Consider the following 13,727-nt stretch of genomic DNA (forward strand, 5'->3'; position numbering starts at 1 on the left):
TCTGTTATTCCTTATCTGCTTTACTGAACTTACCACTCAATATCCCAGAAGATATGGAGGGCAGGAGACCAGCAGTGTGAAACAGAGGATGGTCTGTTCAGCTAAATATTAACTTGGTTAGCTGGCAAAGATGAATCCATTCTGAAATCCTGCAGCAGTGTTTCTAAACTACAGGGGGCAGTAATAACTTCTCATTAATACCACTTTAAATACTTAATATTTAAAGATATATTAAGTTCTCTTTAAGAACTTAACACCTTTATCCTCTCAAAGAAGGAGCCAAATATGAATTTCATGAAAAATGACAGCGTTTCACTCTAAACTTCCACTATTTTAGAGTTTCTGTGTTTTTAATGAAGAAAAAAGAGGTCAGACAAAAACAGCTAATGAAAACCTTTTTATTTGACATGAATAGATTAATGAGCACAGAAAGACAAATCTTTTGTATTATATTCTCGTTATTGAAATAATTGTTTTCAACAAACATAGGTTTAGATTTTTATTGTAAAGCCTAGATTTCTCTCTGGTGCAAATATCCACTGTTTGTAAAACAGAAACTCAAAAGTTTACTTCCGACCAGTACATTCAACCAGTAAGATCTTCAATACTGCACACAATCTCTCAATTCTAAACATATTTAGGTCAAAAGAAAGGAATAAATGTTCTGGTTAAACACTAAAACCAGTTATTAACCAGTATCTGAAGCGAAAGCATCACTTTTGCTCATCCTTATCCGGTGTGCCGTTTTCTCTGGGTTTGAATTTGAGGGCGACACTGTTGATACAGAATCGCTGACCTGTTGGGTCCGGTCCATCATCAAACACATGACCAAGGTGGGCATCACACTGTGTGACAAACACACAAAAATCACAAAACCCATTTAAATTCTCACATCTACTCTTTTATCAAATATAAGACAAAATGTTAAAAAAAAAAAAAAAAATAAAAATAAAAAAAAAAACTAACACAATTATACCAAACAAATTGAACTTCAGGTCCATGGCTCAAGAAACAACTCACATTTTTACAAAGAACCTCTGTGCCAGCACTGCCCAGGCTGTTGTCAGGACGACGAATGATGGAAGCGTGGCTTTCATCGCACCCCCAAGTCCCATGAGCCTCTTTGAAAGCTGGCCAGCCTGTCCCCGAGTCATACTTGGCCTCTGAACTGTGAAGAGAGGAAGTGAGATTTCCATATTAAGTATCTCTTCAACATTCTTGGAGAAAATGTTATCCTGGGATTTTAAAGGACTGTAGGCTAATCCAGATGATATGGAGAGCTGTGTAGGAAATACTTCTCTGATGGTTAGATACAAATGTAGAATAACAAAACTGCAAAAACTAATACTTATCTACAAAACTATCAGAAAATAAATTAGATAAAATAGCAAGAAATCTATGAAAACATTGATGTTGAATTTTTAAAAACGTGAACATGTAAAGGGAGTTAGAATTATACATATATATATATATATATATATATATATATATATATATATATATATATATATATATATATATATATATATATATATATATATATATATATATATATATATATATCTGTTTGTCCGTCTGTCTGTCTGTCTGTCTGTGTACAACAGTCATAGAGGAAATTTGTTCAAAGGGAGTGGGAGAAGCTCCAGCTATGGCTCCTTTTATTCCATATATGTAAATGTTTACCTGAAGAGTGGAACATCACAGCAGACACAGTGGTACATCCCCATTTCATAATGGTTCAAGTAGATCCCACTAAAAGGCTGACACAAAACACAATATTTTACCAGTTTACCATTTACAACCTTTTGTTTCTGTAAGTATAATACAGCAACTTGCCATGTTTAATCCACATAGACATTACTCTTTGTTACTGCACTTAAGTCATGCATTGGACTGATTAGAGCTGACACAGGTCAGCAGTACACTGTTGATCTAAGTCCACCAGGAACTTTGCTGCCAGAAACTATATGTATGTCAGACAGTTGCATCAGATAAGTGTTGGCTGAAAACCTCTATATTGTGTTTCATCTACAAAGGGCACTACGGTGCATTGACATTAGAGAAAACCATAAACTATTTCATAAAACGCTCTCACCTCTTCTGTTCCTTTCTCTCTGGTGACTACATACTGCTCTGGGGTCAGTTTCTTGTGCCAGTCGGATGTCTTGTTGTAACGTGTGAGAGACTGCAGGCCTGCACAGAGCATAGATCACACATTCTCTACACTTAAAAGATAAATGACAAAACCAGGAGAGCAAAATCACCCACTGGTAAATTGAAAAGAATACACACTCAAAAATAGAGGTACCATCTTGTACCTAAAAAGGTACGAATGCTTGTCGCTGGGGGTGTACTCTTTTGAGAGACATTTCTGTACCCTTCAGTTCTGGTCTATTTTTGTACCTTATCAAGTTCAACCTCACCTTATCAAATTATGGTTTTTTTATGTTTTCACAGCATTAGGCCTGGTCCATGCAACTTAGCAATATTATCTTATCTTTAATCTAGAAATAATCTTCAAAAACTCAAAATACTGACCAGACATACACTTAGTTTGCAGCATCTGACCTTCATTGTCTGGTGTAGTAAATGACTGTTAAGTAGTACTACTGTCATCACTCAACTCTGCTCTAGTTTGTAACATTACAGCCATTAACATTACATTTTTCAATGCTGCAGGTACCCTTATGGTCAAAATGGTACAAATTTGTACTTTATGTCACTTTGAACCCTTTTTCGTACTCTGAAGGTGTGCTTCTGGTCTCTTAAAGACCAGTATTGTACTTTTGAGAGAACATTTCTTTAAAATGTACCTATAGGTACAGAAATGTCCTTATCTTGTACCTCTATTTTTGAGAGTGTATATTCATGGCAGAGTTGGAATAGTCTTTTGCTTCAGAAAACACAAATAACCGCAGAAGTTGGGGGAAACTGAGAAAATGTTTGTGATCGTGTAACCCTTATTTCTACGACACGACAAATCAGAGTTACACTCGCATGACTTTGGGTTTTAAGATTATTCGGTAGTTGTGAGATTTTTAAAAGCATTATTTAAATGTTGACTTAATAAATCCGAGATAACTTCCCTTAAATATTTTTTTACTTGAGTATCTTAACATGATCATTTACAGAAGTGCCTTTAAACAGTCTAAAAAGCCCCTAACTTTGCAGATCAAGTGCAGCGCTGCAGGTTTTCCGCCGCAGGTCGTTGCTCAGCAGAAACCTACCTTTGGATGTGGACACCGGGCGCGTGAACAGCGGGATCCTCTTCGGTATCGCCGCAGGTCTCACCGGCGCGTGTCGGGAAACGAAAACCAGGAGACGGCCAACGAAACGAGACATGATTGCTCCTGCGGTGTCAAGTGTTGTTCAGAGTCAAGTTCAGCGCAGATAACAGCGGAGCCGGGCGCTCGCGCTGCAGCGGGATCGTTCATGCTGCGGCGAGTTCGCGCTGGTCCACCAGGTCAAAAATCACACTTCCAACTGAGCAGGTCAAAGAGAGGGCAAGCGGTGCCTTTTTATTGCTGCTGACGTGCAAAGAGCATTTTATTATCACTGCGCGGCTTCTCTGTGCTTTATTAGAAAGAGTAGATAGAAGAATTAGCTTTGTGTTTTTCCAGAGTTGACAACTCCACAGTGAATATTATCACTACTACTACTACTTAAAGGTATATTATGGGTTCTTATACATTTTGAATAGTCTGTGGTGAGGGATCTGGAGCAATTTTGACTTGTGCATTCATGTAAATATCCAACTGATGTCAGCATTTTATTGTTTATTTTGAAGCCGTGGAGCATCCCACACTGATGAGACATTGTCTATATAGTCTGATACTTCAGGGCAGCAGGGGTATTGAGTGCCAGTAAATTTCCAGGCTGGTGCATAAGATCCACTATGTAGTAGCAGGGTTGTGAAGAGCTGTGCTTGTTGATGGGACTCTTATTGAAGAGGAGAACTTCGTTCCAAGCCCTGTTGTACTCGCCCCTAACCAGGGTGCAGCTCATTCCAATGCAGTCAGCGAGATACTGAAAAGTTCAGAAGACAGCGTGGAATGTGATCATTAGAAAAGTGCATATGCTACTGACTCCAAAAGAAAGGGTGGATGAGACAGATTTAGCAGGAGAGAAATGTTTAGACAGAAAAGATAAGCTGCTAATGAGATCTGGTAGTGTAGTGGTACCTTGAACAGAAGAGCTCTGTGGTAGTAGATTCCCTTGCTGATCAAACCAATGGGAACAACATTAGACTGCAGCTGAAACTTGAGCTCACTGAGGTGCATAACCCATGGGAACTCATGCAGCTTTTCCACTGGCACCACCCCACCCATGGCTTCACTCACCAGCCTGACAGACACAAGAAAAACCCATGACAGCACTGAGATATTCATGATGAGAAATGTTGCCACAGAATTGTTTTTAGCTGCATCTGCTTTGGAATTTCAGTGTTTAATTGGTTTCCATGGTTTTGAAAAGTTGGACATCATGATCCACAAAACCTTTACATTCTTGCTTTATTTGTGATGCGCCCGCTGCATTAATGTGTCACCTGGCCAGGGCGGCATACTGCTGTCGCTCGTCATTCAGAAGGCGGATGGATTCCTTGGCCTCTTTCTCTAGCAACTGCAAAGCCACATCGCCAGTCTTTTTGTCATGTTGTCTCACTGTTAGAGACTCAGAATCGGCCTCGTCTTTCTGTTTTTCCTCTTCTTTCTTTCTCCTACATTAAAAACAAAGATTTAAGTCAAACAAAAAGTGAAAAAGATCAAAATTCCAAATCTGTTCAAATAAAGTGGAGCGAAGTAAAAGGCACAAGTAAGTCCTCTGTTTTCCTCAAGCTGGTATAAGTTGATCATTTTGCCATGAAAGAACCTGTTACGGCCTTAAAAATGACTTGGACTGTGACTTTACACCTTGATAATCTTTCATTAAATGCAGATCAATGGATGTCCTAAAATAGCCCGTCCCCCCACATCTGTGCTATCTTTCAGCCATAAGGTCAGCAGGGGCTACAAGGGGCAAGTTATGAGAAGTTAGGCTGGCTTTACCTTCTTATCTTAGCTTGTGCTTACTTTTCATTTTGGCTGCTCCTCAGAGCATGCAAAACACTTTTATAACCCCATCTCACAATCCTTTAAGTGCCCATTCCTCCAGTCTGCTCTGTCAGACATTTAGGCTGCCTGACCTTATTTAAGTCTGCTCTTCAGATTTAAATACCTGCCATTTTCTCATAATATGTATTTTAATGTATAAAACAATATTTAGCGCATGTTATGGTTAAATAATGTGCGTACACTGAGGTGTTTTTTTCACATATAATCATGCACAGATGTACTCACTTTGGTGTCTTCTTGCTGCTGTGGTCTGATTCAGATTGGTTGCTTTGTCTGTCTTGTGGCACATCTGCTGTCTCTCTGATACAAGATGTGAATAAAAAGATTTATATAGATGTTCCCCGGTCCTTGTTACATGTGAGTTTTAAATATATACCTCATATATACTGCAGGTTTCTGTTATGCATGTATGAATGGGTATGTTTTGTCGTAGGATATCAAATAGATAGATTCCAAATGGCTTATGCTAATAAAATATAATATTTCATTCTATGAGAAATTATTAGCCTCTGTCATGAAATACTGTTCATTTTAATGGTCACAAGAACCATTTGCTATTTTTTATTGTTATGTGTCAAAGAAATCCCTTTGTTTTTGTTTCTGAAATACCTCTGCAATATCTGGATGCAGTGCATGTGTAAAAACTGTGTAAAAACACTTAATCATTTATATCGAATTTACAACATAAAACAAAAGATCTGGCCAAAAAGGGTTTTGGAGTGTAAAAGATACAAAAGTTAAACAGGGAATTGTGTTTTTTAAGAAATGAAGAGAAATCAAAAACCTTAAACTAATTTTGGTGAGTGTCTTTTTGTTTTTAAAAGGTAAACTCGAGTCATGTAACCCCACAGGAAGACCCCAAATGGATTACATAACATGCTGCCTAAGAATGCATGAGTTGTGTATGTACATGTATGCAAAGGGGGCACCAAAGGAAAGGGTGGTCATGAGGTACCCTAAGGGGGTACTGCTCTCTTTTACAATGGAAGCGTGAGTGAGTGTGTGTATGGACTGGCTTTCATTAAGTAAAGCAGTATGCATATGTGTGTGTTTCACTGGAAAAGCGTGCTTTAAGTGTTGGCATCTTGAAGCGCATCTTCATGAGCGTGAATGTCTGTGCTCCTTTACCTAAGTGTAGGAGCCCATGAGTCTGAACACAAGGGGTCTGAATGTGTTGAGATCTTAAAAGGGGATCATTTACCCAGTGAGGCCACATGAATGGGGCACCGAAGGCAATAGGAGAAGGAGGGAAAAAAAGGAAAGAAAAAGAAGCATGGGCAGGATAGAGCACTGGATTGGAGCAGACAGGGGGAGTGGGATAGTAATTGTACAACTACAAAAAAACCTTTCAAAATACAAACGGCTCTGTGACCGACCTAAAATAATATTCTTTATGATTGTTAGTGCTTACATGTTATCACTTCAGCGTATTATTTCAGTTTGCTTTTGTAGTATGGTGGACTGATATGGTTGATGTTATGGGAAATGCTGTAAAACTGTAAAAATCATATAGTGTTTAGTGACTATATTTCTTATTTAAAATGTATTTTTTCACAAGCTTTTACAGCTAACTATTAATGTACCCTCATAATTTGTTTCTGACATTTCTATTTATACATGAAGACATGTGGTGTTGGATTCATACTCTGTTGCAGTTGTGATGGCAATAATGGCTCGGTGCTGGTCCACTGGTTTCTTGGACAGTTCTTCTAAAGTCAGAACCCTCTGACCTGAATGAACCTGTGAGATAAAAACAGGCCTTAAAGAACGTCAACTTTAATTGTTTAATATGTGACAGTTCATCATTTATTTGTGAAAAACAGAAAGAAGACAGCTCATTACATGAGTCCTGGGAAGAAAATGAGAAGGAAAGAAGTCTGATTTGCAGATCTGTTCAAAATTGTTTTCGCTGCTTTATTAATGACCAGAATGGTCATTTTGTGCTTTTCTCATTGAAAAAAAAGTTCACATGAAGTAGAAGTTGTGGGAGACTAAAAGTCCAACTAGTGGTATCATTAACTGAATATACACTAAACTAATCAAGACATTTCAGTTACCAGACCCAACCAAGTTATGACCAACCGAGTAAGACAAATAAAAAAGCTTTCTTAAAGTCCTATAACTATTATCCACTTACAATAGTTTATGTTGTTGGCTTAAAGGAGACTGTAGAAACACAATGCTGGTTATAATGCACGCCTAACCAATAGTACTATCAAAATTGGGTTGATAAAGAGCTTAAACACCAAACCAAACTTGCTTCTGGGAACCAAAAGCCTTGACATTACACATCAGATTAACACATTAGCCTCTTGTGGTTAAAATGGATTAGGAAAGTTTTTTTATTCCATCTGTTTTCAACTATGAATGAAAATAACTGAAACATTTGTCTTGCATAAAATTGTTTGTGCTATCTAAGAGGCATTAAGTCAAAATGCCCAGGATAAAAGACCCAATTCCCACCTGTCCACTCCCTTTGGCTTTTACACACATGAACTTTTTCCATCCCTGAAACTAAGGACTGTCATTTCTGGGAAACATAAATATAGAAAAAAATCATTCAGAAAATTTAGTCTAGACTTTATGAAACCATATTTTCACCACAATTTACCATTCACCATAACTTCCTTTCCTTAACTAATTTGCCTCTCAGGACTTCTCTATGAACTATAACAGTGAACAAACCTTCCCAGCATCGTAGAAACCATCTGTAATGATATCAGTGTAAGACAAAAGTCCCGTCAGGCTGTATTTAACAGACAAGTTGGAGTTAAGCAGGCTGGCCATGGCCAAGTTGCTGAAACTGTTCCTACGATTTGCTGACTGGCTGATTTCCTGAAGTATCTCAAGAGCCCTGAGACAAAAATAAACATAAGAAACAAAAAACATATACAAATATTTAAATACAAATAATAATAACTAAACTAAATCCCTTCGTACGCTTGCTCGTTTAGACCTACTATAAAAGACTAATACTGCCATCTACTGTCTGTTTAATAAAATACATCATAGTGACTAAATTTTTTGTTCTTGGTTTTTACACAACAGTGCTCCTCTATTATTTCTGTCATTACCAGTTATTCTAAAATGTAATTGTGAAAAGCCATTTCTTTATTTTACCCAAATTTGCACATCTCCACAGCAGTGGGTGTATCACAGGCACAGACATGCACTGCAAAGCACACGTTGTGCAGCAACTCCTTGTGATTGGAATGCAGCAAACTGACCAATGGTTGAAGGCCCCCAGCTTTTTGCAGCTATGTGAGACACAGAGTGTAAGTTAGATAGTCCTGAAAAGCTTGCAAAGTACAGTTTTTAAAGCTTCATATGAACTACTGATTCTCAGGATTTGTTGTTGTTTTATATCTGATGCAGTGGGCTAAGAGAACAGTGAGAATAAAAAACAGCTTTATTAAAATTAAAGGAAATTTTGTTGTATGAAATACTCCATGTGTTGTTTACAAACAGTGATTAAACAAACACAAACCTTCATCCTGGCTTCTTTATCACAGGCTAGTGCCGCCACACACAATGTGGTTCTGACTACAATTTCTGTATCTTTGGACTTCAAGAGCTCAACCAAGGCCTCTATGGCTCCACATGACAAGATGCTCGATCGTGTGATCTCCTGTCCTGCTATGTTGCAAAGTGTGGCAGCAGAATAGGCCACTGTCTTTGGACAACTTCCATACAGCTGCTGGATGAGCATCTCATGCCCCCCTGCCTCATACACTGCACTGAAAGGTAAACACAGAAGTGGATGATGGAGACCTTATGCCTTATGCCACAGCTGACACATTGTTACACATTTGTAGCTCCAAACAACATAGCATTGCTGTAATATATGTCTCCAGAGAGAGAGTGAAGGTAGTCGGGGGTTAGATGCATGAGTGGTAACAGTCCTGAGAACTTCTAAACTGTTGCCTACAGTCTTTTTTTTTAAGAGTGGTGCACTATTTACCATTAGTATACCTGAAGCATTTAGCCTCTCTGGGATTCTGTTACTGCATACCTTGTTGGAAAATAAAATATTTACCTCCGCCAAGGAGGTTAGGTTTTTACCAGCGTTTATCTGTTTGTTTGTCTGTTTGTGTTCAAGATAACTCAAAAAGTTACGGATGGATTTTCATGAAATTTTCTAGGAGTTGTTGGAAATGGAAAAAAAAAGAAACGATTACATTTCGGCAGTGATCCGGATCACCGTTTGGATCCAGGAATTTTTAAAATTATTCTTTAACATTGTGCTTGCCAAGGTTTGCGCTCTCCAAGTGTTTTTCTAGTTAGTATTGAAATGCTCCACCAGTATATTGCAGTCTTTGTTAACTGGGGTTTAAATTATTTTAGTATTGCTGCATTCTATTGTTATAAAAATGCAACCATGTATCCACTTCTTTGGAATCAGGTTTGTAGTTTACTAAGGGGAATAAGATTTACATGACTTGTTTCATTATGATTTATAACAGCACTGTGATGGAGGACGGAAGATAAGAAGGGGCTGAAGATGTCACTCACAGGGCATTGAGTTGGTTGTCATGTGTGAGGCTGGCGAGGGCTTCTGTCGCTGCCTCTCCCAGCGCCAAGTTCTCACTATTCAGGAATTGTACCACAGCAGGAATAGCACCTGAAACACATGGAATACCAGTTTACTCATATCTCATTGTTGTTAGTATGCCAGGGTTGTGGTGGTCCAGATACTGTATATGTACCCAAGTCCCTGAAGCTTTCTTTGCTGGCAGGGTAGAAGCTCATAGCAGCCACAGCCTGACAGGTAGATGCCATCACACTGACGTCTGACACAGACAGAAGCTCAACCAGAACTTTCTCTATACCCAGCTCATGGAGCAATCTACGGCTCTCACCTACACATATACATGCACACAAACAACAACACAAACATTTATCAACAAAAAGTATTTTATAAATTGTTTGTTGGATATTTAAAAATTTTTTTTTAACACACATCTTTTTGTGTTCTTACAAATCTGAGCCATCCTGACGAAGCATTTCACTGCAGTGGACTGGATCTGAGGCTTATTAGGGATGAGAAGGAATTCCATCAGTCTTGTCAGTCCTCCACTATTGTGGATCAGCCGGATAGTCTCACGTTCATTCAAACAGTTAGCCACTACTTGTAAGGCCTCAGCATGTAGGTCACTTAAATCCTGTAATAAAAATATGGCAAGAGCAGAGTTTGCAGAAGATGTGAATCTTAAACAGTATAAAAATGCATTTAAAAAAAATACAAATAATCCTTCATTACTGTTTTCTTACTATGTCCTCTTATCATTGTGTTTTACCACATAATGATAGGTTAAATACAATTGATACCAGATGTGACTGCCTCTTACATACACCCACCATATTACTGAGGATATCCATGAGCTTTTCAAATCCCTGCTGTTCCCTAAAGGAGTTGCACGTATCAGCAGTGACACTCTGTAGCACCTTTAACGCCAGATGCTGAATGACAGGGAAGTCTGACCTTAGCAGTTCCAGAAGTGGAGGGATCCCACCCAATACATGTACTGCTTGACGGCTTTGGTAGTCCTTCATATGGCAAATTCAAAGAATTAACAAAAGCTTTGCAAAGATTTCAGAACTATCTGTTTGACACCATCCTGACATTTTACACAAAGTATTTATATGCTCCCCTAGACTTCAATATTTGAATTACCTGAACTAAGTTAAAGATTGTTTCTACTGAATTCTTCTGAACATCTGGGTCGGAGCTGGATAAGAGGTGGATTAAAGGTGCCAGGCCGTTGTTTTCAAAGATCTGCACCTTGCAGACAAAATCCACTGATAGAGGGGCGAGACATAGCGTCGCAAATTCATGGACAACTGTCTCCTCTTTATTTAAAGAAAGTTATATAAATGACAAAAAGAAAATTAATTAGGAATCAGAAACATAACTTCCTTTGGTGTTTAATGGAAAAAATAAAATGAATGTGTTTGCTAAGATTACAACTTCTATTCGTCTTAGAAATAAAGACAGCAATAAAAATGACTCACCTTCAACAGAGAGTTTTTCTACAATTGATGGGATGACATTTATTTTTTTCAGAGCATTTTTTACATGACCTTTCAATAAAAACAAACAACAAAGTCACAAGTCAACAAGTTATCAAGGCTTTTCATCAGTCTCAGTCTGTTAAAACATTGGATTCTGACACTAGCGACTGTAAATTGTCAAACAGCTGACAAGCAGGAAAACAGTTGGGAAACTTTTACGCTACCCAAACAGTTGGACAAGTTTATTCTGTAATTCACAAAAATCCATTTCAGCTGAGTCAATAATAGTACCATGTTGTATGACACACACCATTGGAGGCCATAATGCCGAGGGCCATGATGGCGTTGCGTCTGACCAATTTATTGTTGTGCGTTATGAGCTTACAAAGAGGATGCAATGCCCCAAGTCTCAACAGAGAAACCTTGTTCTCATCTCCTATCAACAGGGGGAGACAGTAAACAAGAAAATTCAACAGTCACAAATAATAATAAAGATATTATTATTGTTTAAAAGTATAATATTGTGGAAAAAATAAACAAGTAATTTGCCTCATATTACAGATATGTTAAGTTAGATAAGAAACTGTCTTTTTAATTTGTGAAGTGGGTTACAAAAAATAAAATAAAATTAACTGAAAGTGTGGATGGTGTACTGTACCTTTTTCTGCAAAAGTATAGAGTGCTTCGCATGCTTTTATTAATATCTCCTCCTCTGGGGAGTTCAACAGCAACACTGCTGTTGTTAGGGTTTTACTCTCTACGGGGAGCGGCTCAAACTGAAAGTCAGAGGACAGAGTGAGTATAATACACTCTTATAATGACAAATGTCTGTCCTGGGTATGAGTTCAAACCATCTATTTCGGTGCAGACTAAAGAAAGCTTACAAGTTTAATATAACCTGACTAGCAGGGCAGCTTACATGACGGGAAAAACATGGTTTTCATTAATCTCTCACCGTTTCCTTGCATGGGGTTGCGCTGTCTTTCCGCGACTTCTTCTCCATCCTGCCGTCAGGAGATTTTTGTGTCTAAAGAGGTTATTAATAGCAAATAGTCGTTCAGTGGTTGTTTAATGCCGTCAACTCTGAACTGAGCTAGCTAAACTCCTTATTACCTTTTCACATACAGGCTACGAAACCAGTTTTTGACTATACAACACCAAGTAGCAGGCTGTACCTTCAGTGTTTGGAAAAGAAGCCTGACACAATGTTGCTAGGCAACGGGTCCCAAGTTAGGCCGAATTATGGTTTTATCTACTTATTTCCTTTTCAATCAATAACTTTTCCTCGAGGGTACAAGATTTAAGTAAAATTATGGTTTAACTAATTATTTCCTTTTCAATCAATAACTTTTCCTCGATACAAGCACATTTAAGTAAAATGTCGAAAGTACGGCGATGAGGTAGTCTGTCAAGAAAATAACTAATGTAGATTTCGACATCAAGGAAAAAATACTTGCACACAAAGCTGCAGGCTGAGTCCTGTAGAAAACAATTAAAGGAAAATGTGATTTGGTGTCTGCTGGAAGAATGTGGACCTGTCCTGTTCATGCAATACGGGTATAGTAGTATAAATGTACTGCTGTGACTCATAAAACAAATTAGGTCCACACAGCATCAGCAACTTGAGGCCTCCTGCTTTCAGTGAGGTACTGACACAGCAATGTGCCAGTGGAAACAGCATAGTATGCACCAGAAAAACCACATGACCTCTAAAGACATTACCTCTAGTGGTGAGGGACATTATCACTAAAATGAGCCTTAGATTAATCTCAACTAAAGCAAAGAAAGAATGGGGAGGGGTGGGTGTGTAACAGGATGACATACAGCCAGTTCTGCATTAAAAAAATTTAAAAAAAAAAAAAACAAAAAAAAAGAAACAACAAGAGGATGGAGAGTGAAAAAAGCTTGATCGTGAATGACTATTTCTGCTTTAGTGATATCGTTTGTCGTACAATATCATCAAATGCATATTTAGATGGTTATTAAAGAGCTTCACGAGCAAAGAGGGAGCTCAGGCCCGATGGAGGGAGGGAGTTACAACGAATCAGCGCAGCAGACACTGCAAAGCTCAGCCTGTCACCTCCCATCCGTCGAGCTGTCACTTGACAGCAGCACACATGAGCATCTATGCCGCTAAGTCGGAGTTGACCACCCGTTGATATTACGTCGTATTATCTTCTTCTTTTGAAACAGGAACAGATCCTGACAGGATGAACCCCTGTCATGTTTACGGACTAGATACAAACGCGTATGTGGAGGGCTGAGCCGCTTGCTACTTGTAAGCAGTTAGCTTGTAGGCTAAAGATAGTCCGGTTCGGCTTTGTGGAGAGACTAATGTTATCAGGTCGTATAGGATAGCAGTTCACTACCATCCATATGTAATTTTATTTTTTTTTTTTTTTTTTTTTTTTACAAAGCTTTATTATAATTTATTTCTCAATAGCCCCGGGGCTTCGGGCTTTTTTCTGCTGTCGTTACGTTTTTTACTTTTACGAAATTTTATCATTGGTGTTTGCTAGCTAGCTAGCCAGCTAATCGGCTAGGCTAATGCCAGCTCAGTGAGCTCACGTCGCAGAGCTCCGTACGAGTCAAGGAAGGAAGACT

At 38.4% G+C, this 13,727-nt stretch overlaps 2 protein-coding genes across 2 annotated transcripts; both read right to left on the reverse strand.

The window, feature by feature from the left end:
* Positions 1-395: 395 nt before the first annotated feature.
* On the reverse strand, positions 396-3,465 carry msrb2 (methionine sulfoxide reductase B2). Its single transcript, XM_079260042.1, has 5 exons — positions 3,228-3,465; positions 2,096-2,193; positions 1,684-1,760; positions 1,021-1,168; positions 396-845 (listed from the first exon to the last, which is right to left on the reverse strand). Exons 1-5 carry the CDS (start codon positions 3,340-3,342, stop codon positions 714-716), a joined length of 570 nt encoding a protein of 189 aa, XP_079116168.1. The 5' UTR covers positions 3,343-3,465; the 3' UTR covers positions 396-713.
* Positions 3,466-3,819: 354 nt separating this feature from the next.
* armc3 (armadillo repeat containing 3) lies at positions 3,820-12,126 on the reverse strand (the record flags this gene model as incomplete). Its single annotated transcript, XM_079259623.1, has 16 exons — positions 3,820-4,026; positions 4,182-4,344; positions 4,547-4,710; positions 6,729-6,851; positions 7,797-7,965; positions 8,232-8,368; positions 8,599-8,848; positions 9,624-9,732; positions 9,818-9,970; positions 10,090-10,273; positions 10,470-10,658; positions 10,786-10,961; positions 11,124-11,192; positions 11,434-11,559; positions 11,782-11,899; positions 12,079-12,126. 16 exons carry the CDS (start codon positions 12,124-12,126, stop codon positions 3,820-3,822), a joined length of 2,385 nt encoding a protein of 794 aa, XP_079115749.1.
* Positions 12,127-13,727: the final 1,601 nt, after the last annotated feature.

The sequence above is a fragment of the Telmatherina bonti genome, assembly GCF_933228915.1.
Source record: "Telmatherina bonti genome assembly, chromosome: 20".
Lineage (NCBI taxonomy): Eukaryota > Metazoa > Chordata > Actinopteri > Atheriniformes > Telmatherinidae > Telmatherina > Telmatherina bonti.